This window comes from Corythoichthys intestinalis, chromosome 1, assembly GCF_030265065.1.
Source record: "Corythoichthys intestinalis isolate RoL2023-P3 chromosome 1, ASM3026506v1, whole genome shotgun sequence".
NCBI lineage: Eukaryota > Metazoa > Chordata > Actinopteri > Syngnathiformes > Syngnathidae > Corythoichthys > Corythoichthys intestinalis.
In genome coordinates this window covers 47,577,196-47,604,303 of record NC_080395.1, presented here as the reverse complement: position 1 = coordinate 47,604,303, position 27,108 = coordinate 47,577,196, and the positions used below count along the sequence as shown (strand labels likewise).

The window sequence follows — 27,108 nt, the reverse complement described above, 5'->3', positions numbered from 1 at the left end:
TTTTACATTTACTGTATGTGTACATCAATGAAATCAAACAAGTGTTTTTTTTTTTAAATAATAGCAGAATTAGTTGGAAGCTACATAAAGCAAACAAAAGTACCCCAATGTTGAAACCTAAATAAAATGAATTTTTTTTATTATTAATTCAGTAAAATGCCACCAAGTCACACAGCTTCCGAGAAAGATTAGATCCTGTTGCACGTTATCTGATTACTCATTTTTATGTCCAAATAAAAAGGTGCAATGCCCCATGTGTAATAAAATAGGAAAAGTGTAAACCTAAACTTGCATGCGCTTTTGTGTGACGGTTTAGTGCTCGGTGAACAGATGTTAAGATCAATAAACACACTTGACAAGTTCTTACAAAAGGTTAAACGTAAGACAAAGAGACCATTAGATAATACTCATAATTTAGTACTTTAAAAAATACAAACATTGTATACGGAGACAAATCAACACTTACATTATGATATTGATATATTACACCCCTTAAAACAAGTGAGCCGTTTTTAAAAAGTTGTATAAAAAAACGACACATGAAAAAAGTAATAAGAAAATCAATGCGTCAATGCACTCCAATGCATTACAGGTACTGTACTCCCTTCTGCAGGCACACAATATCTTCTACTGGATGATTAATAAGGCTTGGCATTTTTTTTGTCTTCTTTATAATCAGCCGCTGGTACGTCACCAGGCCTGACGTCAATGTTATATCATTCCACATGGCTTTACAGCAAGTGAACGTGACAGCCGAGAGCTGCTCAGCGTTTTCAGCACTCTGCCCCCTTCCAGCGTTTCCCTCCACAGCCTACAGCAGTTTACTTCTTCTCATTGAGGAGGGGGCTTAGTTAAGCGCATTATTTACCACGGCATCTTTCATTCTTCTCACACCCAAGAAGAGGGCTGATTGTGAATTCAACACTGCATTTCAAATTCAACCACCAATATCTTCATTCTCATATATCATACTTCATAAAAATTTTTTAAAAATCATAATTTATCAATATAATTATTATTAGTGTAGAAAAGCTCATTAGATACAATCGCAGACAGGTTTCTGCTGTAGTTTCTTTTCTTGCTATGCATAATAATCTTAACTGTTCAATAATAATTACAGAACAGTTAAAATATAGCCATGATTAGGTGTACCAATTGTTGGAGAACAATATTGGCATTCTTTCAGCAATAGAAGCAATTACTACATTGATAATTTAAGACCAATTACCAGCTGCCTTTTAAAAGAATGTGCTGACTGATTATCGTGTTGTGTCATGTGGTAATTATGATTTTTTTTTTTTTTTTAAATCTCCTATTTGCTGGGAAAACGGTTTGAGCCATAAATCATGAATGTTAATATTCAACTCCAACATTTATGATCAATTCTTGTGCGTGATCAACACCAGGGTCGGCCTATCCACTCACGTGGTGAAACTTGTGCTGTTGCCTAACTTCAGGTCTAACTGGTTATGTTGAATGATTGCATAATGTGTTCCCAAAGTCATTCCGCACAATAAAAATAACGAGAAGTGTAGGGCTGCAACTAACGATTATTTTCATAATTGATTAATTGGACGATAAATTAAACGATTAATCAGATAAGTCACTTTTTTGCAATTACCTTTGTAATTTAAGTTGCTACAGGCATATCCTAAGTAACACTGAAGACAAAATGAATGGCTTCTTCTAAAATATTTTATTATAGCTTTCTGACTTAAGTGTACAACTGTACTTTTTTACGTATACAAAATTTGCTGAAAGGTTGTGAGTGTAAAACAAAACTTTTTATGAGCACACAAATCAGGCAGTCTTGTTCAATCAGATTTAAAAAAAGTGCTACTGATTGACCGTTTTCCTCTGTCGGCAAATTGTGTAAATGACTCATTTATGTTTTCTAAACAAACTAACCAATACACATTTGATTAAAACTGGAAAAATATTTCTTAAGCTAAACTGCAACAAAATACTACATATTCATTATCACTATTATTAATTCACTTATATTTATTTTACTTAAACATTCTAGCATGGTTTAAATGATTTATAAAGCAATAGTTAATTATTAAACATTGATGTTTTTGAAAATTGATATAGTTAGTGTCCAACACTTATGGTGTCCATGCGGAGACTGCTTTGGGTGATAAAAAAATTGTATGAGGAAATGTGACTGAATATGCAAAATCAAAACTGTTTAATACATCCACGTGATACGTCACAGCCACGCACAAAGCGTTGAGCTACCTGCTTAACTGTGCTAAATTAATTGATCGTGTTTTACATTTGTGTTTTTATAGCGCAGATTAAATGATATGAGACTACATGATACATGCCAAGCAAAGCCCATTTTGAAAAAAAATTGCAGGTGACACTTTGCTTCACTTTGTGAAAAGTGAAATGTTGCAATGTTTGTGATGTTTTAGGTAATCGTGTGCCTGAGCTGCACTTGAGTCAATAGACGCTCCCATTGTTGTATTAATCTACAGTATTCATACAGTATCAATATTCGATAATCAAATTCGTTGGCGACAAATTAATTAATCGATTATTAGCGATTAGTTTTTTTCAGCCATAGAGAAGAGTCTGCCTCTACAATATAGTTTAGTAATTCTTCTTGACCAGTTTTTCGTTTATTCTTGGTATAACATGAATAGCCAACATCCACAACTGACTGACACCCATCCCCTCAATTAGAAAGTTTACACTTGCCTATTGATACCACCAGATAGGGGAAAAGTAATATTTCTACTAGACAGGTGTCTGGTTTGTCAAAATTAAGCTCCTCCCTCATTGGAATGCCTTAAAAAGGGTGAGAGTTTGTTTTATTAATTTCCTCCAAAATTACACAGTATACTTTTCAAAAAATGCAACAGTCTTTTCATTTGACAAGAATGAGTTCAAAAGGGCAACTGAAAAGCTTTCCGGATTTTGGTGTAATTTTACGAATATAAACTTTGGACGAGTTCGTCAAAACAACCATGACATTATCAACACGTAATTGCAAGGATAATTTGCGGTTTTTTATTTTTTTTGCACTCCGTTAAATGTCCCTTCCCAAACCCGGAAGTGTGACGTAAATTCCTCGACGCAACAGAAGACTAGTATCCACAGCTAGCATAGCAGCAATGACTGTATCAGGGATATTTCCACCAAAGGTAACCATTCAGGATCGCTCTTTCGTGACGCTTCCGATGGCAAAGGCTCCCAGGAAAGATGATCTACAATTAATCCCTACATGTTTGAACCTGAGGTGTCAGATGACCATTTACTTGACACAGCAGATGTCATCATGACGCCAATTGACAGCTCGACACTTCACGAACAGGAGAGTGAGTGGTAAGCCTAAGTCCAGCATCGTGATTTTTCTATTTGAGAGAATGCGATTACATGGTTGTATATATTTTCCATATTCAATAGGCCACAATAATATATGATACCAGATTTATGTTGAATCAGCACCAGTTTTCGCTGTCAGATTGTGACAACATACTCACCGGCCACTTTATTAGGTACACCTGTCCAACTGCTCGTTAACACTTAATTTCTAATCAGCCAATCACATGGTGGCAACTCAGTGCATTTAGGCATGTAGACATGGTTTAAGACAATCTCCTGCAGTTCAAACCGAGCATTAGTATGGGGAAGAAAGGTGATTTGAGTGACTTTGAACGTGGCATGGTTGTTGGTGCCAGAAGGGCTGGTCTGAGTATTTCAGAAACTGCTGATCTATTAGGATTTTCACGCACAACCATCTCTAGGGTTTACAGAGAATGGTCCGAAAAAGAAAAAATATCCAGTGAGTGGCAGTTCTGTGGGCGGAAATGCCTTGTTGATGCCAAAGGTCAGTGGAAAATGGCCAGACTTGTTTGAGCTGATAGAAAGGCAACAGTGACTCAAATAACCACCCGTTACAACCGAGTAGGCAGAAGAGAATCTCTGAACGCACAGTACGTTGAACTTTGAGGTAGATGGGCTACAGCAGCAGAAGACCACGCCGGGTGCCACTCCTTTCAGCTGAGAACAGGAAACTGAGGCTACAATTTGCACATGCTCATCGAAATTGGACTGTAGAAGATTGGAAAAACATTGCCTGGTCTGATGAGTCTTGATTTCTGCTGCGACATTAGGATGGTAGGGTCAGAATTTGGCGTCAACAACATGAAAGCATGGAACCATCCTGCCTTGTATCAACGGTTCAGGCTGGTGGTGGTGAAATGGTGTGGGGAATATTTTCTTGGCACTCTTTGGGCCCCTTGGTACCAATTGAGCATCGTTGGAACGCCACAGCCTACCTGAGTATTGTTGCTGACCATGTCCATCCCTTTATGACTACAATGTACCCAACTTCTGATGGCTAATTTCAGCAGGATAATGCGCCATGTCATAAAGTTGGAATCATCCCAGACTGGTTTCTTGAACATGACAATGAGTTCACTGTACTCAAATGGCCTCCACAGTCACCAGCTCTCACTCCAATAGGAGAAAGGACATTAATCGGAAAACAATGAAATAAAATAATAACAATAATAAAATGAAATAAAAAAAGGAATTGTTTCAATGTGTATTATTTGGCCTTTCGTGTTTTTCGGCCAAGTGTTTCCAATATTCAGTATTCGGTTTCAGCCAAGAATTTTGCTTTCGATTAGAGCTGAAACGAATACTCGAGCAACTTGAGTAGCTTGATTTGAAAAATTGATCCGAGTAATTTTATTTACCTCGAGGAATCATTTAATTTTGCCAGCTCTAAGCATCACGTTTTGCCCGGACTACTTTTAATGCGGGACAACGCGCTGATGTCATGTGTGTAGAGGAAGAAGAAAAAAGAAAAGAAAAAAAAAAAAACACCCGACAGCAGCTGACAACCGCTACAAAGTAGGCCTGAACGATATTGGAAACAACTATTGTTGCGATTTTTGGGGGGTTTGCGATATATTGCGATATTATATTGCGATATTAAAAAAAATATATATATATTTTTTTTTTTTTGAAAGAAATTTTCGCTAGATGACTTGAATAGCTGTTTGGAAAGACTTTCGATAACTCACCATCACCACAGTGTACAGTGATCCCTCGTTTTTCGTGGTTAATGGGGACCAGAACCCGCCGCGATAAGTGAAAAACCGCGAAGTTGTTGTCCTTTTTATTCTCGTAAATATAAAGTGACTTTTGATTCTATAGACCCTACCCACGTGACGTCACAACTCTGCTCTCCTGAATGGTACCGCCCAACTGTCCGTCAAAACATAGTGTTAACCTGTTACGGCTACGTACATTCCTCCTATTTACGGCGTGTTTTTCTGCTCCTTAACATTAATAATCAAAATGGTGAAGGCGTGTGTGGCTGTTGGTTGCACTAACAGAGAAGATGGAAGGAGAGACTTGAAGTTTTACCGTATTCCGAGGGATCCAAAGAAGAGAGCGAAATGGACGGCTGCAATTCGACGTGAAAACTGGGCACCAAAAAATCACCACAGACTATGTAGTAGTCATTTTATATCCGGTAAGATGCATTTAAGATATACTTAGAGGGTTTTGGGCTGACGAATAACCACAATTAAGATCATTGCTAGGCTAATCGCCGATAACATACACGTATGTATGTAGTGAGAGTGCTATCGCTAAACCATATAAACATTAAAAGCCTTAACTCCATTGACAAACGACATGAAATACATTAGACTTGACAGTGGATGTTAGCAATAACAAAAGATTTTGAATTGAAAATTTCGTAACTCACCTTTCCAAGCACAAGATAGATTCCTGCTGAATTTTCGTGGACGAGGACCTGTTTCACCCAACCAGCAACGAAGTATTTATAAGCCTCCAAGCTCTTGAAGTTTTTCAAATTTTCGTGAGAATAGGCTGATTTTGTGTGGACAAGATAATTGTAAATATCAGCGTAGCAGATGTCAGGCAGACAGGGCGAAGACAGTGGGTCGAAAAACATCGATTTGGGCATCAAATATGGATCTGGCGACTGTATAGAACGAAGCTTTTCCACATAACGCCTTTTATGCAACACATCCAGTGAGTTTACGGCATCAGAAAGCACCGGGTCTTCCATGAAATGCATTTTAAATTCCTCGATCAATTGAAACCAATGCTAATACAGAGACAAAATGACGGACAAGTGGGCGGAACCATACAGCGAGCACGTGGTTTTGTGACGTCGGTGGGTAGGGTCTATACCATGCTGCACAGCATTTTCCCATTGACTTTACAGTCGACACAAGCCATTAAGGATTGAGTGGAAGTAGTGAATGAGGATGAAGCGCATGTGCGATATCATCAATGTACACTGAGTGACTTGCTCGAACTCTATGTCTTGTCATGGAACATCTGTCAGTATAACAAAATGACTGTGTTGATGACCGAACGCATTGAGAGATAGGCAGAGGGTAAGATGAAATCATACAACTTATTCATTTAACACAAATCAGTTAATTGACAAATTTCATTAAAAAAATAATAATAATAATAAAAAAGAAGCACATCCCAAAGTTGCAGTTTAAGGTTATCTGGTATTTGAAACTGTTATAATCATTCTATTTTACTTGCCAATCATTCTATTTTTTTCACTATTGCATGACAACAACAAAAAAATCAAGAAATAACCAAAAAAGCAAGGAGAGTGGCATTTATTTCTGTAACACCAATCTCCTTTCACCTGAGTATGATACCGATCTGCATAAAAATACATAATAAAATCACTATATTACAACTTTTTAAACTCAACAATAATGTTTTGTAACGTAAAATTAGTTGTTGAAAAATAAAATAAATCATGGAGCGGTCCATCAAAATAAGAGTCTGCATTGCAGCAATCTCAGAGACAATCAGGTGGTTGACTAAATTTGTAAAGTCCTGAATGTATGTATGTGCACACCTTCAGGTATGTCTGGCCTCGCTACCAGAGGTAGAATAATAAAGACATACACATTAAAACCAAGGAGTTTCACGACCAAGTAACTCGTTACGATGCAATATTATTAGTTTTTCAAAGAGTTTACAATAAGCCTGTTAATATTATTATATTGTAGGCCTGTCGCGATAACAAATTTTACTAGGTGATATATTGTCTAATAAATTATTGCCGATATGCGATATTATCGTCAATTTTTTAATTAACCAATTAAACCACTAATGTAGTGACAAAATGACCTATTCAAGCGCAATCAATTGTTATTCTTAAATAAAACATAAAGAAACTATGTTAAAAAATAATGAATATTAAAACACACACAAAATGCATAACAAGTCATTTGAAAGCTAAGTGCAGAATATGAAATAGGTGAGAAACCCGACGACCTGATTTTTGTTCTGTCAAGTAGAGCGCATCAAAAGTATTTATTTGATCCTAAATGACTGTCATCTTGTCCTGCAAAGTGCACATGTTAGCAGATTTGAAGCCAAATTATTCATGGCCAATCAGATTTTTCATAATGGGTGTTATTTTAAAGCAATTCTTAGTGTAGAATCTAATGTGACACTCCATAAATCTTTAAATATTTACATGTTGAAAATTATGTGAATTTATATTGAAATATTAACCGCGAGTACTTTCGCTAAGCCACGAACCATAAGCTTTACACTGAGTAAAAAAAAAAAAAAAAAAAAAAAAGTACACTTGGCTTCTGTTTTCGTCATGCATGTAGTGTCAGTAATATATTTTTTCTTTTTTTTTTCGCATAGTTTGCAAATGCTGCGAACCAGCGAGTTTTCATGTTTGAAGCACCACCTTTTACCCGCAAATTTATGTTTTGGAGAAGACTGCTAATGTTTTATAGACGGCTAAAGTAATTAGTAAATTGTTTTTTTCCAATAGGCTCAATGCTAACGTTTTACAGTGTTTTAATACAGATGGGTTTCCTTATTTTGCATGTCTGAACTTTAATTCTACGGTGTGTTGATGACAAATAAACATTTGTGAAAGGAACTGGAATCTCATATGCAATCAACATGCACGTGTGCCGAGTGCACACAGCACATGCACAAATGTATGCAAGCACGCACGTGGTGATACATCACAGCCGGGAAAATTACCGACCTCATTTTTAATTACCATGCGATTAATCGACTTATTGCATTTCGCAACTGGATTACTACATTGTCTAAATGAGTTCAAATATATACAGCAGGGTTCACTAAATCTGGACCTCGGGGCCACTTTTCCTGTCGTGTTTTTCACGTCTCTCTCCCCTAACACACCTGAATCAAATGATTATGCCATCAGCAACCTCTCCAGAAGCCTGATAATGATCCTGATTATTTTGGTTCAGGTGTGTTGGAGGAGGGAGACATGGAAAACACGACAGGAAAAGTGGCACCCAGGTCCGGATTTAGTGAACCCTGATATACAGCAATGAAGATCCTATTTATTTGTCCAACAATCGTGTATTAAAACTGGAGCTAGCCGTCTTTCGTAATCCAAAGTTATGTAATAGTTTTGAATAAACAACTTGTGATACTCATTTTATTTTTGAGCTATCTTTTATTTCAAATCTGCATGGCAATAATCAGCTTGGCTCAAGCAATTGTTCATTCTCTGCCAAATTGCTGCTTCTTGTGACATTTGCTGGCATCTCTTCCACAATTCTTGCTTGCTTACCCACAGTTGCTATCCCGAAAACTTCTTAAATAGCCTAACTCATAGTTCAGATATCACTGTACATATCAGTGCTCCAGACAAACATTTTTTACTAGGAGCACAGTGGCCCCTAACTTAAAATTTTACGTGCGCAAGCAGAAGATTCAGGAGTGCACACTGTAAATCGACTTGCAAAGTTTTCCTCTAATGTGACCTAGTCCCCCCAAAATGCATTACTACAGTACTTCAGCACTCATTTGTTGACGCCAATTCTAAAACCTGGCCTACATTTTAATCTTATCTACAACTGTTAAGTTTCGAGGTTGATGTCTTGAAGAGCAGTGACGCTGTTACGGTGACAAGATCTACCCGCAGACAGCTGCACACGTAAATCCAACCGGCTTCTGTGGTAGTTCTCGGCCCATTAGGTGAGCTGTCCCACACAGCCGCACGCACTTAGGTGAAAACAATACGACACACATATAAGACAGCTGGTAACGACATAAGGACATCTTTGCATTTTCCAATATTGTGCCTCCATGGGTAATGATTTCTAATACAACCAGAAGCAAAGCAACAGTATCTCACCCATTTGAAATCAACAAAAAGAGAAAACATCATAGTTTATATATTTATCTTGATTTATGACTCAAAATTGTTTACATCTGCCTCTAATCTTGGATTGTTTTCCCCAACAGACACCACATCAAAAGATGAATTGAAGGACGGTTGGGATCACTCACTCTTGTGAACAGTGTGATTTTAACTTTAAATTAATACAAGTAAATTGAGCTTGGAGATCGCGGGTAAAAAGAGGAAGTCATAGGGCATTTATTTGGACTAACTACTAGCAGTTGGTTAAACACACAACTGTCATCGTTTAAATATGAGAAAAATAAGTAAAATAACTTTAGTTGCTACTTTTCACGTTTTTTAAAACAAAAACAAAAAACAAAAAAATAAAGTTTAAAGTGTGATCGTTTGTGACATTTCTGTTTACATTAGTATAACTAAGTATGTACCGGTAAGAGCCGAAATCAAATTCCGACAGAATAACTGACCAAAAATACAGTGTTTTTATCATGAAATTTCTGTATTGCAATTACATTACATGCAGGACATTGATTTGAAATGTTTGGGTATGTAAAACAAAATGTTTTCTGTTTTGCCATCATCTACAATATTTGTTAAATTATATTTTTAATTATTTACTTGATTTAGTAACTACTAATAAAAATGATTCAATTTTTACAAATAAAAATCAGAAAAATTGAACACTAATCATAAAAAACATAAAAATCTTAAATAGCAGTATATTGGAATTAAAATCATATATTGAGATGATTCAACTATATACAACAATAGAGCATAGCACGGATGACGAGAAATGAGTCTTTGAATCTGCAGTTTAGTTCCTCCTGTCATCATAGCGCTCTGGTGCCTCCAACTTAGTGATAACGTCACAAGGGGACATTATTTAGCACAATGGAGGAGAAAGCGTTTTTCAGCGATTCTGGTTCAAGTGTGGATTTTTTCGAACGATATTGGCGATCCAGATTAAGTCCGTGACATACAGCCATATATGTTTAAGTCATATTTGGAAGAGGAGGAAGATTCAGAACGAGAAAAAGGCGACAGAGACAACAAACAGGAGCCTGACGACCAGAGCAGACAGCTTGGACAACACAAAATGTCATCATTGTTTTTATCTCTCTACTCCAATATTATTACAGGATATTCTTTGTATAGTAGTAATTCCCTGGCTGCAATACAAATTGGGATTTTAATGACAAATAACTGTCTAAGTGGAATACGAAATATTTAAATGTATTTATTCATAATGATGGCTAAATTACTGCAGATTGGTCAACATCGCCGACTTCATGCACCTCCCGAACCGTTTTTTTATGCCACTGGTTTCATGCGGACTATGACGGCTCTTGTCATTCCCTGCTGCTGTTACAGTTCGCCAATGCCCAAAACAAGATTGGGCCCCAAAGCAGACAACAACAAGGACTATGTTCAAAGGTTTATTACATACAACAAAAACGCTATCGCAAAGAAAATCGGTGAAACAAAAAGGGTCTGTGAAAGCAGGCCGGGCCAACAAGGTAACAAACTAAGACAGTCAAATACCTGAACAAGGTAGAGAATTCCAAAACAAGAGAGGCAGACGAACAAACCAACAAAACGTCTGATGGCGACATGCAAGGCAGTATCTTGGGTCGCCTGCGTTCAAATACACCGCTGATGGATGCAGGTGCGACCAGGGATCACCGCCCACATTCTGCAATCAGAACACAATCTGACCAGCAGCGAATGTGACAGTTGCGGCCTCGGCAAGCAGTCCCACCGGATTCAGGCCAGTGTCGGAGAGCTTCCGGAGGGAGTGCTCGCCGAAACCGCAGCAAGAGCTGGAGTAGTCTCCTGCTGCAGCCTCAGCAAGCACTCTAACGTCCGAGCTGAAAATGGCGCACTCTCGGCAGGTATACGAGAACCGGTGGTGATGGTGGAGACGGCGCAAGCCCAAACCGAAAATAGCAAACCCTAGCCGGACCCTCGATTACCAGTGGAGATGCCGGGGGGGAGGCACAAGCCTAAGCCCAAAATAGCGCACTCTAGGCAGACACAAGAGAAGCAATGGTGACTGCGGGGAATGGCGTGAGCTCGAAATGAATATAGACCCCAATCAACAACGTCACACAATCACGTGATCGCTGTATTGTGCCGCCATATTGTCCGTCATTGTGTGTCCGTATTGTCAATGATTGTAGTTTCTAAAGGTGGATTCACTTGCAAATTATGGAAGCCCAGGTGCTTTCAGACACTGTAAACTCATTGGATGAGTTGCATAAAAGCCGTTTTTTGGAAAAGCTTCGGTCGATCCAGTCGCCGGATCCATATTTGATGCCCAAACCGATGTTTCCTCCCGTCCAGTCCCGTCCCGTGCATCAGAGCTCGTCCTGAGACCACAAAATTTCCAATCATACTCCAGTGTATGTCACGATGAGGAGTCGGGTACCCAAAATCGGCACCGGCCCGAATATAAACCGACATTCGGTCAGCTGAGCGTCACCGTTGTCACGATTGTAAAATGAAACTTGATCGACAACGGGCCAGTGTGTGCAGAAAAATAGCTGCCCCACGTGAAATGTCCCCCCCCCCCCCCCCCCCCCCGACGGGAGCGCTTATTTATAACACTTTATTGACGTGAAAACATCAAATGTTTTCATGGACGCATTGCAGTAATGGATTTACGACTGTAAGATCAGTTTTAAATAATTAAATTACACAAAATATTAGTGCTGTATTCTAGTAACAAATCGTGGACTGGGCCACATAACCATCTTTGAACAGAAATGTATTAGTCTACAGGTTTTCACGACCATATCCCAACGACAGTCACACAGGTATGACATTTATTAGTTCAAGCAGAGTAAAATAATACATATTCACGGTACAAGAAAGTCGTTTCCGTGTGGGCGCTCCCGTCAGGGGGGACACTTCACGCAGGGCGGCTATTTTTCGGCACAACACCTGTTGTTGCGCTCACCTTCTTGCGCGCGACCGTGGCGACGAGCTTCTTATTCTTTTTATCCAAGTATTTTCCCCAATAGCTAAATATATGGCTTGAGAAGGACCAGTCAGCCCGTTGAGGGGGAATGATTCAGAACGAGGAAAACGTGACGAAGAGAGCCGCAAAATGTCATTGTTTCAGTCTCTCTACTACAATATTTTTACAGGATATTCTTTTTTCCAAGTATTTTTCCCCTATAGCTAAATAAATGGCTTGAGAAGGACCAGTCAGCCAGTTGAGGGGGAATTATTCAGATCGAGGAAAACGTGACGAAGAGAGCCGCAGAATGTAATTGTTTCAGTATCGCTACTCCAATATTTTTAAAGAATATCATTTTTTATCCAAGTATTCTTCCCCAATAGCTAAATAAATGGCATGGTTATGACAAATAACAGTCTTGTTCTAAATGGAATATGAAATAATAAAAATCCATTTATTCAAGACGACGTGGCAAAATTACTCCATAATGATCCAAACTGTCGACTTCACCTTTACTGTCGCACCTCCCGAACGCTATTTTATGCCACCTAAATCGGGCTTATGTCATTTTCCTTCCTCGGCTTCAGAGAATGTAAACAATCCAAGAGGTGTGACAGCTAGCCGACATGCTAACCCGAACCAAGTGATGTTTCAAAGTCTTCGAAGCGGAAAATCACACATAACTAGTCCGGATAATTTCACATGACACTTGGTTGTCGATTGTCTTCGCCGATCTGCAAACCGCCCAGCGGAGAGCAATTTACAGCTAGTTGCTAGCTACTACGGACAGGGGAGCTCGCCGGGGAAGCAGCTGAACAATGACCGCTGCCAATCAATGACAATGACATGCCAATCCATGATCAAACGTAAGTAGTCCTTTATTTAAAGAAAGTTTGTACTATTTAAATTGTAATCGCTGTATTTGCGGCTATTTTTAACTTAAAGTTGCAATTTCTGATCGGTCGGAAAATTTGACAGAACACCGGGCACTTGAATGAACAGGGGAATGAGCCGAGTATACTAGTATTGCTCTCCCGGCGGGGGGATGTGCGACAAGCCGCCGGTCGTCAGCCGAGGGGACAAGGAGCATGTCACAAAATGCAAGCCACCTACATATTAAAATGATCCCAGTATTTGACATAATACAAAACTCCATGTTTACTCACGTCTTCGTAAGTCCCATGGTCCCACAGTAGTAGGGCTTGTTTTGGCCAATATCCACCGGTGAATGGGAACCTTTTGAAACCCCAAAAAGGCGCACACGCCTCTCCCTCCAACAGCAAGATTTTTCTGCTGTCGTTTGGCTGGCATGATGCGAAAAATAAACGTATTTAATCCGCAAAATCAGCTGAATCCTTAGTCGACTCCTCATACAACCGTGCGGTTGTATAGACCCCAATCACATGACATCACAACTCCGCCCCCTGACTGGAGCCGCCATATTGTCCGTCAGCTCGTCGTGTTTACACATTACCGCTACGTACATGCCTCCAATTGCGGCGTGTTTTTCTGCTCGTTAACATTAATAATGAAAATGGTGAAGGCGTGTGTGACGGTTGGACTTGAAGTTCTACCGTATTCCGAGAGACCCGAAGAGGAAAGCGAGATGGACTGCTGCAATTCGACGAGAAAACTGGGCACCAAACGATCATCACAGACTATGTAGTAGTCATTTTATACCTGGTAAGATGCATTTAATATATATTTAGAGGGTTTTGGGCTGACAACCACAATTAAGATCATTGCGAGGCTAATCGCCGACAACATACAGTTTCAAATTCAAGATGTTTATTTCTTCCGCCATCATTATTTTTTGAATAATATTTAGCTGGTACCAAGTGAAAGAAGCTGGCCTCGTCTACGGATCATCAGTTAAACAGGGGTGTCCAAACTTTTTGCAAAGGGGGCCAGATTTGGTGTGGTAAAAATGTGGGGGGCTACCTTGGCTGATTTACGTAGAACAATATTTTTAAACAAATTTTAGCAAGCCCTTCTGTGTGTCACATTTGCTTTATTATTATTATTATTATTTTTTAATTCATAATTTCAACAATCTCGCCTTTGTGGCGTTCTTTTTCGACACTCGGTCTCTTGCGAAATACTGCTGCTGTGAAATTAAACTAGCTTCAAGTAAGCCTGTCGCAATATGCAATAATTCCATTTATCGCACAATAAATAAAAATGAAGGCGATAATTTTTATGCTGCGATTTATCGCCTCGCGTGCACGTGCGTGCGCGCTTGCGGCAGACGTGCTGTTAAAAGTTCGGAATCCTTGGTACCAACTGCGCAAAATGCATGTTCGTTCCAGGTCAGGCAAAAACCTGGCGCCGGAGCCAATCGTAGACATTATATCCTATTGTTCAATGTATACCGGCCGTGTCAGTGCTCCGGATTGACTGCGGACCATCTCCGGCGTGCTGGTGTTGTTGACGTGTGGGCGCTCCCGTCAGGGGTGACATTTTACGCGGGGCGGCTATTTTTCGGCACAACACCGGATATTTGAGTGGCAAATTAAGAGCGCTGTGCTTCAAACTCGTCCTGTTTATGGAAGTCGTTTGTCATATGCTGGTATTGTGCAGTAATGAACAGACGTGACTTCTGTGGCGTTTGCTAACTTTTTTAATGTGCGCACACACTAGATATCATGAAATAGCAAAGTAGATGTGCTACTTCCCATGCCATTGGCTACGTGACCCCAGAGTTATTATGGGACATGTAGTCCATATACTACATCGATGAATTATAAACTGCCATGACTGAATGGAAGTTAAGAAGGCCAAATCAATCCATACCAAGTACTATAGATAATGCTGCAAATATTGTTAATTCAGTACGTGACACAGATTGATTTTGACCACAAATAGGATGTCTTGCTCATGTAGTAAACCTAGCTGCTGAGAGAGCTGTAGCAATCAAGTGTGCCCCGCCTCACTTTACAAACAGTAAAGATTGTTCTCAGCACTTTTATACTAAATTTCTTCAGATCAGTACGGAGCCCCCTGGGTGCCAGGATAGAAAAAAATGAAAAAATCATAGCTAATCTGTACCCACAGTTTACTAATCTGTACCCACAGATTAGTAAACTGTGCCCACAGATTATTAAACTGTACCCACAGTTTAGCAATCTGTACCTACAGATTACTAATCTGTACCCACAGTTGACTAAACTGTACCTACAGATTACTAAACTGTACCCACAGTTTACTAATCTGTACCCACAGTTTACTAAACTGTACCCACAGTTTACTAAACTGTACCCACAGATTACTTAACTGTGCCCACAGTTTACTAATCTGTACCCACAGTTTAGCAATGACCCAGAAACAGTAGTCACCAATGTTTGGCGGGGACTCCGAGTCCAAACGCCGAGGGACCGACCGAGCAAGCATCTGCACCATTTGCCCTCGGCCAACAAAGGGGTTTTAAAAGGTAACTATTGCACGTTTTCTTTGGTAGGCGTCTTTCAGGTGTCATCAATCAATATGGCATGTTGTGTTTGCACATTTTCTGTGCTGCTGTCGTGTCCGTGCGTGCGTAATTCAAGTAATGTTCATTTGTCAGTTAGCTATTTTTAGTAGCCGCATAAGCGGCTACTAACAGACAACATGCCATATTGATTGATGACACCTGAAAATGTCGAAGGCTACCAAAGAAAATGTGCAATAGTTACCTTTTAAAGCCCCTTTGTTCGCCGAGGGCAAAAGGTGCAGGTGCTTGCTCGGTCGGTCCCTCGGCGATTGGAGTTCCCGCCAAACATTGGTGACTACAGTACGGTCATTGCTAAACTGTGGGTACAGATTAGTAATCTGTGGGTACAGTTTAGTAAACTGTGGGTACAGATTAGTAAACTGCGGGTACAGTTTAGTAATCTGCGGGTACAGATTAGTAAACTGTGGGTACAGATTAGTAACTTGTGGGTACAGATTAGCTATGATTTTTTTGTTTTTTCTACCCTGGCACCCGGGGGGCTCTGTAGATCAGTAAGAAGTAAGCATATAGATATTATGGACTAAAATGCATGTTTATATGATGGCAATTTAATTTTTGCTTGTTTGCCAAAAAAACAAACAAACAAACAGACAAAAAAAAAAAATACAGTTGTTATTTTTTTTTTCAGAGCATTAAATGTATTGAATCAGATCGAAAATCGTGTCCCCCGTATCGAAAATCGTACTGAACCGTGACTTAACTGTATCGTTGCATCCCTATGGAACACCATTGCAGAAGCTATGAGGGGAAAAGTTTTCATTTGCCTAAGTGCTTAAGTTATGAACTGCAATTGTATTTTTTTTCTCCTGAAAAACACATTTTATTTATTCTGTGTTTCTGTGCGGAATTAATATTGTTGTCTTTTACTTAAGAGGCATGGTCTATTGTTTTTAGTTGTGATTTCTTATCGCGTTTAAATGGGTGTACTTGATCTATTTATACTGTATATTCTGTATTCTCACTGTTATAGATCCTACTCACATGGCGTCACAACCACGCCTCCGCGCCATATTGTCCGTCTACTCGTCGTGTTGATGCATTACCGCTACATAAATTCCTCCTATTATGGCGTGTTTTTCTGCTCGTTAACATTAATAATCAAAATGGTGAAGGCGTGTGTGGCGGTTGGTTGCAATAACAGAGAAGATAGACGGAGAGACTTGAAGTTCTACCGTATTCCGAGAGACCCGGAGAGGAGAGCGAGATGGACTGCTGCAATTCGACGAGAAAACTGGGCTCCAAACGATTACCACGGATTATGTAGTAGTCATTTTATATCTGGTAAGATGCATTTAATATATATTTAGAGGGTTTTGGGCTGACAAACACAATTAAGATCATTGCAAGGCTAATCGCCGACAACATACAGTTTCAAATTCAAGATGCTTATTTCTTCCACCATCATTACAGTTTGAATAATATTTAGCTGGTACCAAGTGAAAGAAGCTGGCCTCGTCTACTGATCATCAGTTAAACAGGTGTGTCCAAACCTTTTGCAAAGGGGGCCAGATTTGCTGTGGTAACAATGCGGGGGGCTACCTTGGCTGATTTACATAGAACAATATATTTAAACAAATTTTAGCAAGCCCTTCTGTGTGTCACATTTGCTTTATTATTTTTTTTAATTCATAATTTCAACAGTCTCGTTTTTGTGGCTTTCTCTTTCGACACTACGACTCTTGCGAAATACTGCTGCTGTGAAAAAATAAACTAGATTCAAGTTGCTATAATTTCTCGCTGCGTATCTTCCCTGTAATGTTGTCGTACATGTCAGCGTGTCTTGTTTAGTAATATTGCGTCACATCGAACTCTTTGAAAACAGCGACTGTCTCTTTGCAAATGAGGCAGACACAGTTGTTGCGTGTTTTATTGAAGAAATAGTCCAATATCCACCTATCCTTGAAGTGTCGGCCATCGCAGTCAACTTTTAAAAAAAAAATTTTTTATTGTCTCCATTTTAGAAATCACACAGGGTAATGTTGCTTAGAGTGCTGCTCTTAAAGGTTTTCAAACTTTCGTGAGAATAGGCTGATTTTGTGTGGACAAGATAGTTGTAGATATCAGGGTAGCAGATGTCAGGCAGAGAGGGCGAAGACAGCGGGTCGAAAAATATCGATTTAGGCATCAAATATGGATCTGGCGAATGGATAAACTGAAGCTTTTCCACATAACGCCTTTTATGCAACGATCCAATGAGTTTACAGCGTCTGAAAGCACCGGGGCTTCCATTAATTGCTCTATAAACTGAACGACAAATTGAAACCATTGAGAATAGGGCTAAACAGAGATGGACAATATGGCGGCCGGGTACAGCGACACGTCATTCTGTGACATTGGTGAGTAGGGTCTATAGTAAATTGGTTTAGAAAAAAATTGGGGGGGCACAATAATATCGCATATCGCAATAATTTATGAGATAAATTATCGCACACTAAAATTTGTTATCGCGACAGGCCTAGCTTCAAGTTGCTATAATTTCTCGCTGCGTATCTTCCCTCTAATGTTGTCGTACATGTCAGCGTGTCTTGTTTGGTAATATCGCGTCACATCGAACTCTTTGAAAACAGCGACTGTCTCTTTGCAAATGAGGCAGACCAAGTTGTTTCGTGTTTTATTGAAGAAATAGTCCAATATCCACCTGTCCTTGAAGCGTCGGCCATCGCAGTCAACTTTTTTTTTTAAATTTATTGTCGCCATTTTAGAAAATTGGAAGGGTCACACGGGGTAATGTTGCTTAGAGTGCTGCTCTTAAAGTTTTTCAAAGTTTCGTGAGAAAAGGCTGAGTTTCTGCGGACAAGATGGTTGTAGATATCAGGGTAGCAGATGTCAGGCAGAGACGGCGAAGACAGCGGGTCGAAAAATATCGATTTAGGCATCAAATATGGATCTGGCGAATGGACCGACGAAAGCTTTTCCAAATAACGCCTTTTATGCAACACATCCGATGAGTTTACAGCGTCTGAAAGCACCGGGGCTTCCATGAATTGCACTATAAATTGCACGATAAATTGAGACCATTGAGAATACGGACACACAATGACGGACAATATGGCGGCACAACACAGCGATCACGTGATTGTCTGACGTTGATGATTGGGGTCTATCGTGAAGAGGACTCCTTCCTCCGTACACGTCACAGCGCCCTCTTTCTCAACTCGAGACTGTTGCCGGAAGTCACTCATTTTCATGGCACGGGATTCAAAAAACTAAATAAATAAAGCGATCGCTTCCACACACATCCAAGCGGTCCATTTCATTCAGGAGCATAAAATACAGCGTGTATTATGAAATAAACATGCTTTTTTGTGTCACAGGCACTGTAAGGGAAAATTCTGCAAAATCCACAAAACTTCAAGCAAAAGCAACGCGACCACAAGGGGAAATATTCATCCAGTGACGTCACATGCTTCTTCCTCACTAATTTTCATGCAGCGGGATTAAGAAATATCGATCGCGTCCGAACACAGCCAAACTGTCCATTTCATTTAGGAGCATAAAATACTGTTTGTAATATGAAATAAACATATTTTTCCCGTGTCATACACACTTTAATGGAAACATAACTAAACGCATGCAACAACTTCAACTGGTTAGGAACGACACAGAATATACAGTATATTTTTAAAATACAAATTAATTTTAGCAATGGTTTATTGGCCCATGATTGACTTCCTCAAACACATTACCTCAATGACTGCTACTGAAGGTGATAGACGTCCAATCCATTTTGACTTGCATGATGCATCACAAATAACACATGGCAGAAATATTTTCTTTGTCTTTACTTTTAAAGACTTGAAACATGGCAACAATTCATGTCTCAACACGCATACACCTCATCTGAAATCAGTCTTTTCTCTAGCAGTTACTAAAATATCCACATTTCTGCAATCTAACTTCACAAACTGACACTACGAACAGCAAAAACTATAAAACAAATCTGAGTACCTCTCACACACTGCTGAGAGGCTCTGCAACACAATGCGACTGCAAATCTGCTAATAGCCTCCAACAAAATGATGGGTAATACAACGACAAGAAACAAGTGACACAGCCTAGACATATTTTTTTTTAGTTATGTTATAATTTCGAACAATACGCAGGACACAAAAACAATGTGTGTAACATGATGGTTTAGCAAGTGGACACGAAATTAGGAGTACATGATATGTCACCGGTGATATTATCGTCAGCGTTGCTGTAACAAAATGTACTTTTGCATTATTGCGTATTCGTAGTCATACTGTGCTGCCCTGCTTGTGTGTGCGAGTACGCTGCTGCAGCTGTGTGTGCCTTGCACATTTGGAGGCAACATGGTACATCACATGGAGGTACTGTATACAATGGCAGTAACTGTAGAACAAGCCGGTCAAGGTGGATTTTTATTGATATAACTAGGTTTTCACAGCGGATGGACAGTATTGCTGTGACCAGGGCTTTGCGTTAAGCGCTTCCTGATTGCCCGGGGCAAGGAAAAAAAACACTCCCGGCAAGCGAACTTAATGACCTTGGATTGCGATAGAAAAACATCTTAACAAAGACACAACTCAGCAAACTGCATCTAGCATATTCTCATGTGATTTATATACAGCCTGGCCATAACTTGAAGTTGTCAGTTGCTCAATATTTTTGTGGAGATTTTGGCAAAGCATGGTGCCCTTATAAAAAAATGAAAAAAGTTGTTCAGAAGCGTAATGTCTATCAATAAATGTCATGGGCAGCAAATTGAGATTGTCTTGACCAGAAAATTTAAAAAATATATATATTCAAGATATTTTTATTCCAGGACATGAAGCAGGAACTATCAAGTACTGTATTGCCACTGAAAAAGCATTGATACAGCTCACACCTTTTGTAGCCTAGCTTGTATTGAAGGTTCAACGAGGTCATAACTGTGAATATGACAGTAACATACACTGGAATAGTTAGATTGTTGCAGCCATGCAACATTTCTCAAATTGCAAAACCATTTTAACAGCAATAATATAATAAAAATGAAAAACGGGTGTGGGAAAAAAATGACAGAATCATAGCACATACAGTATTGCTAAAAATCAAAATTAACATGAAAACTTGAAATGGCTGTCCACAAGAAAACGTATCGGCAGCTGTCAAGTGAGAGTCAGTAAATCAACAGCAACTGCCTTGCTCTGTCCTTCTGATGACCTCATTCCTCGATAGAGTGAGAAATAACTTTTCCATTATACGACTTCATATGCCAAATATCTTCCGTGTATCTTTGTTTAAAATCAGCAGTGGTATTTCGGTCATTACATAAACTGAAAATGGCTGACGCGAGGCAATAAGATATCTTTGTATGTTCTGCTGCGAAAAAGAATCAGCAGAATAAGAAAGAAGGATATACAGTACTTTAGTAATAAAATGTATACCAGAATTAAAACTGGACATACCATAAGGTTCAAAACAAAATAATGTACATTTTGGTGATAGAACTGTCCAGTATGCACATCCTGATATATTGTAGGTGTCATGGTGATAATATTCATTCCTATAGATATATATATTTTTTTTTTTTTAACAAAACTACCGGATATTGTCTAGGATCTTACCTCCATTTATAAAATACACATTTCATTTAGGCATCACAACTAAATAAATGAAAGATTTACAGTATGTAGAAATGCATTGTAGGTTACACATTTTTCATTTTTTAAAATAATCATCAAAAATCGTAGATGCATATTATAGATAAATACATGCAAAATGTTGCCAGATTAAATAGACATACAGTACAGTAGTACAGTGCCTTGCAAAAGTATTCGGCCCCCTTGAATCTTGCAACCTTTCGCCACATTTCAGGCTTCAAACATAAAGATATGAAATTTAATTTTTTTGTCAAGAATCAACAACAAGTGGGACACAATCGTGAAGTGGAACAACATTTATTGGATGATTTAAACTTTTTTAACAAATAAAAAACTGAAAAGTGGGGCGTGCAATATTATTCGGCCCCTTTACTTTCAGTGCAGCAAACTCACTCCAGAAGTTCAGTGAGGATCTCTGAATGATCCAATGTTGTCCTAAATGACCGATGATGATAAATAGAATCTACCTGTGTGTAATCAAGTCTCCGTATAAATGCACCTGCTCTGTGATAGTCTCAGGGTTCTGTTTAAAGTGCAGAGAGCATTATGAAAACCAAGGAACACACCAGGCAGGTCCGAGATACTGTTGTGGAGAAGTTTAAAGCCGGATTTGGATACAAAAAGATTTCCCAAGCTTTAAACATCTCAAGGAGCACTGTGCAAGCCATCATATTAAAATGGAAGGAGCATCAGACCACTGCAAATCTACCAAGACCCGGCCGTCCTTCCAAACTTTCTTCTTAAACAAGGAGAAAACTGATCAGAGATGCAGCCAAGAGGCCCATGATCACTCTGGATGAACTGCAGAGATCTACAGCTGAGGTGGGAGAGTCTGTCCATAGGACAACAATCAGTCGTACACTGCACAAATCTGGCCTTTATGGAAGAGTGGCAAGAAGAAAGCCATTTCTCAAAGATATCCATAAAAAGTATTGTTTAAAGTTTGCCACAAGCCACCTGGGAGACACACCAAACATGTGGAAGAAGGTGCTCTGGTCAGATGAAACCAAAATTGAACTTTTTGGCCACAATGCAAAACGATATGTTTGGCGTAAAAGCAACACAGCTCATCACCCTGAACACACCATCCCCACTGTCAAACATGGTGGTGGCAGCATCATGGTTTGGGCCTGCTTTTCTTCAGCAGGGACAGGGAAGATAGTTAAAATTGACGGGAAGATGGATGCAGCCAAATACAGGAACATTCTGGAAGAAAACCTGTTGGTATCTGCACAAGACCTGAGACTGGGACGGAGATTTATCTTCCAACAGGACAATGATCCAAAACATAAAGCCAAATCTACAATGGAATGGTTCAAAAATAAACGTATCCAGGTGTTAGAATGGCCAAGTCAAAGTCCAGACCTGAATCCAATCGAGAATCTGTGGAAAGAGCTGAAGACTGCTGTTCACAAACATTCTCCATCCAACCTCACTGAGCTCGAGCTGTTTTGCAAGGAAGAATGGGCAAGAATGTCAGTCTCTCGATGTGCAAAACTGATAGAAACATACCCCAAGCGACTTGCAGCTGTAATTGGAGCAAAAGGTGGCGCTACAAAGTATTAACGCAAGGGGGCCGAATAATATTGCACGCCCCACTTTTCAGTTTTTTATTTGTTAAAAAAGTTTAAATTATCCAATAAATGTTGTTCCACTTCGCGATTGTGTCCCACTTGTTGTTGATTCTTGACAAAAAAATTAAATTTCATATCTTTATGTTTGAAGCCTGAAATGTGGCAAAAGGTTGCAAGATTCAAGGGGGCCGAATACTTTTGCAAGGCACTGTATATCAGCACCTCATTGTTGTGTACAAAGGTGTACTAGAGTAGGGCTACCATAATTTAGCGAACAATCTTCATTTAATAGATTATCAAATAAAAGGACACCTATTACGATAATCAGTTCATTTTTTTTATCTAAAAATTGTCCAAATCCTTCTTTGAGCGTCTTGACAATAAATACTTTCTGATTATTGCATTCATTGTTTAAAGCAGACTGATTCTTTTTCAAATTAATCCAAATGAAGCATTTGCAAACTTCTGCTTTGCATTGGAAAACAAAGATACTGGTAAATAGTATTCATAATGACACATCTTTTTGGGCATATAGATTTTTATTTCAATTTACATTTAGAGCTAAATTTTTTAGGAGCAGAGTAATATAACACTAAATATGTGCTATAAAGACTAGTTAAATTAGTCGAATTATCACAAAAATGACTTATGTGCAGTCGACTATCAAAATGATCGTTTTTAGCGGCTATAGATATAAATTTGATTGATTTATTGATCGATAAAGAAAAAAAATATGTAATTCCCATGAATTATTCATTTGGGAAAAATAAAATTACCAAAAAAATACATTATATGGTATTATATAAATTTAGCATTGTTGCCATCCACCCCATAACTCAATTTGTTGGTAATAAAAATATTTTTTGATGTAATATTGCACAGAAAAATGTCTAGACTAAATCCAAGTACATAATCTGGTCATATTTTTTTCAGTCTTTTCAAATAAACATACTGTATATTGCTACCCTAATAGAAAAATGGACAGTCATCTCTAAAGTGCCAATTCAAATAAAAATGTGCTTGTTAAAAAAAAGTTTTTTTCATTGTCAATATGGATCTCAGTTTTCCAAATCATGGTAATCTGCAAAGATTTGATCTACAGTCAACCGGACCCTTCTTGTTTGTTGAATCTTGTTTTCTTAAAACCTTCAAAAATAATTTAAGGTATTAAACTATTGGACTAACGATTTGTAAAAACAAAAAATGTAAGCACGTGTTGGCTTGGACATGGCCTGAAACAGTCAAGTCAGACACAGTAGTTGTGTTGAAACCTCCCATACAGTTTACAGCCCCAAGGCATATTTGCATGCTATCTGGGGATGGTTTTGATATGCTTTGGAGTACTAAACAAATTAAATGGCTTTATTAATTGTTACAATTGTTAAACAGTATTTGGCTGAGCTGTAGCATCTCTTGGTATTCACGCTCAATTCCAATGTTGGGAAGTAATGAAGTACAAATATTTTGTCACTGTACTGGAGTAGATTTTTAGGGTGTGTTAATTTTTGGCAGCTTTTTACATGAATTTTTTACAAATATGACTTGACTGAAATTAAAATAAGTATCTGTACTTTATACTCCCTGTTTAAAATAGTTGCTCTACTTTTTCAACCTCTTTGGATGACAAAACCGTGTAAAAAATGTTGTGCTAAAGAGAGGTGAAGGGACTTGGATGTACACTTTTATACTTTTAATGAAGTAAAGGAATTAACTTGATACTTTTTTTTCATGTGTATCTGTACTTCTACTTCAATTCATAGTGTGAAATTACATACTGAATAAAGACCATTTTATTCGAATACAAATCAATATGTACATTTCCGGTGCTTAAATGCAGCGTTTTAGTACTATTGACACCTCTCCTCAAAGAAATGTATATACTTTTACACTTCAGTCTGTACTTTATTTCAATTAAGTTGAAGCAGTACTTTCAATTGTCTTTTTTACACAGGTTCTGATCTGTATGTGAATTTCAACTTAAAAGTACAAGTTGTGAATATTTTTGCCACTTCTGCTCGATGATGTCCTGTTGTACCGAATTATACAGTATTTCTGAGACTGTACACTGTCAAGTAAATCAGTCGATTATGTACTTCTGCTGTCAGTATGGAGTAATTTTCCTTCTTTTTCGCAATGCAATGTACAAGTGCTTTTTTGACTTAGTACATTCCACTTTTTTTTTTTTTTTTACACTTAAGTAGATGAGTCAGACAGTAATGAGTTACTTTTATTGATGTTCATGAGTTAGTCTACTTATACTCTGACAACTTATAAATAATTATTGCTTATTTAGTTTTATTGTTAAACAATAATCTGCTCCTCTCCTGATGTAAAGTACGTTTGCCTCTTATGTTCATTGCAATTTCTGATTCAATTGTAGTTTCATCACGCCTTTTAAGTTTCCTAGCCCACGACACGCAGTTTTTCTTCAGGAGTGAACATGTGGGGTATGTTGGGCTGCGACAACAACAAACGTGGAAGTGCGTGGAAGTACTGTACACGTACCTGCTCTCGGGATATACACGGCAAAGACGGTCTCCGCGGCATTTTACAGCTGCCATAATAACTGTTGGACGTTTCCCCCAGGGACACGCAACTGGAGCGTCTCCTAGCTCTGATGACGGGCACCTTGTCCTCCGTCCCGGAGCCCCCGGTCGGAGCTTCCCGGGGCGGGTAACACCGGTCGAAACCGATCCCCAGCAGGGAGCCGCAGAGTCCGGCGACACAAGCCAACAGCGGCCTGAGGAGAGGAGGCAGCCCGCCTAAACTGGTGAAGGAGAGCAACCACACCACGCTGGCGAAGAGCAGGACGAGCACGCTGTGTTTGAGTTTGAGCGTGGGGACGAGCGTGAGGAGCCCCACGCACCCCAACACGAACAACAACCTGCCCACCATTTGCATCTGGTGCTGCTCCTCACCCCATGGCAAGAAGCGAAGCACCATGAAGTCCCCGAGGTAGCACGACGCTGGCAGCGACAGGAGCCACCAGTGGCTGCCCTCTTCCTTCTTCCTCCTCCTCCTCAGGTAGAAGGTCAGGAAGAAGAAGGCACAGCCGATGCTGAAGAGAGGACTGGCGGACTGCGAGAAGCCCGACACCAAAGTCCGCAAATCCCACCGCGAGTCGTTTGGCAAGCTCCGGGAGAGGAGCACAGAAAGAGCCAAAATGACAACGGCGCCGACGTAGACGGCAGAAACTTTGAAGACCTTGGAACCGAGGAGATCTTCGGTGAAAAAAAAGCCTTTGTGGTGGTCCTGTTTGAGGGGGGTGACGCAGCTCTTCACGTATCCGTTCCTGAAGCCGTCCGAGCTGCTGCCTCCGTCGTGGTGGTGCCTCGCTTTACCGTGTACAGCCTCTCCTTCCTCCCGCGCGGCCATGGCTCGACCCCAGCGACTCGTCGTCCGTCCCCACCGCTCCAAAGCCCCACTCGACGGTCTATTCGAGCCACGTTAACGTTGGACTACATGACGGCGAAGGTGCTCCATGGTCGGTCGGTCCCAGTAACATGCTCCAGCAGTGGCACTGAAGAATGAAGGTGAGATGTTGTTTTTACATCGAACGGCATCGCTGGCGCTTCCTAAAGGCCACAACTGGCATTGCATGTAATCGCGCTCAACTCAACTCTCTTCCATAGCTAGCCAGGCGACGTGCCTCCGTGGGGGCCATATTTGTGGGGGCAAGAGTGGAATCCAAGGTAATCATTTGCTCATTTTTCATTGGATTTTCATTTAATCTGTCTCAATATTAAAACGTATTCCTATCATAACATATGGAAAAACACCCCCAAAATATTTCAAACAGGTGGATTGATTCCCAAAATTGTGTTTGAATGCGCTGACACTTTGCGCCTACGAGTTGAGCATTGTCGTGGGCTCACAGGCCAAAGGGTTGTGTTATAGCGCCTTTGGTTTTCTGGCATTGGCTAATTGTTACGTTAAACAACATGGTAATTGATGTACATTAGTTATTTCATACAATAACTGTACGTCAGGTCTCAAATATTGTTTGTAGGACACATAATTTGAATGAATGTAATAAATGCAAGTGTGAACTTCAATAAATAGGTTTTTTTTAATGTTTGGGACTGGAGTCAGTTACTTAATATTTAGAATATTTGATTACCTGACTATCCTATTACCGTAGCCTATGTAATTTACAGTCGTTTTTCCAATGTGAAGTGGCATCGCACAACACTGGAAGGCAGTGTAAATCATTAATAAATGTTCCAACCACCGTCTGACATAATTTACTGTTGCTTTTCCATTTACACTATACAGTATCTGCGTAATAAACAGGTAAA

At 39.5% G+C, this 27,108-nt stretch overlaps 1 protein-coding gene across 3 annotated transcripts in view; it reads right to left on the bottom strand.

The window, feature by feature from the left end:
• pde3b (phosphodiesterase 3B) overlaps positions 1 to 26,342 on the bottom strand; it is an 85,374-nt gene extending 59,032 nt beyond the window's left edge. For all 3 annotated transcript variants that reach the window (XM_057828275.1, XM_057828122.1, XM_057828200.1), the window contains exon 1: positions 25,316 to 26,342. In XM_057828275.1, the coding sequence (XP_057684258.1) occupies positions 25,316 to 26,185 (870 nt within the window). In that variant the 5' untranslated portion in view covers positions 26,186 to 26,342. The remainder of the gene's footprint in view (positions 1 to 25,315) is intronic.
• Positions 26,343 to 27,108: the final 766 nt, after the last annotated feature.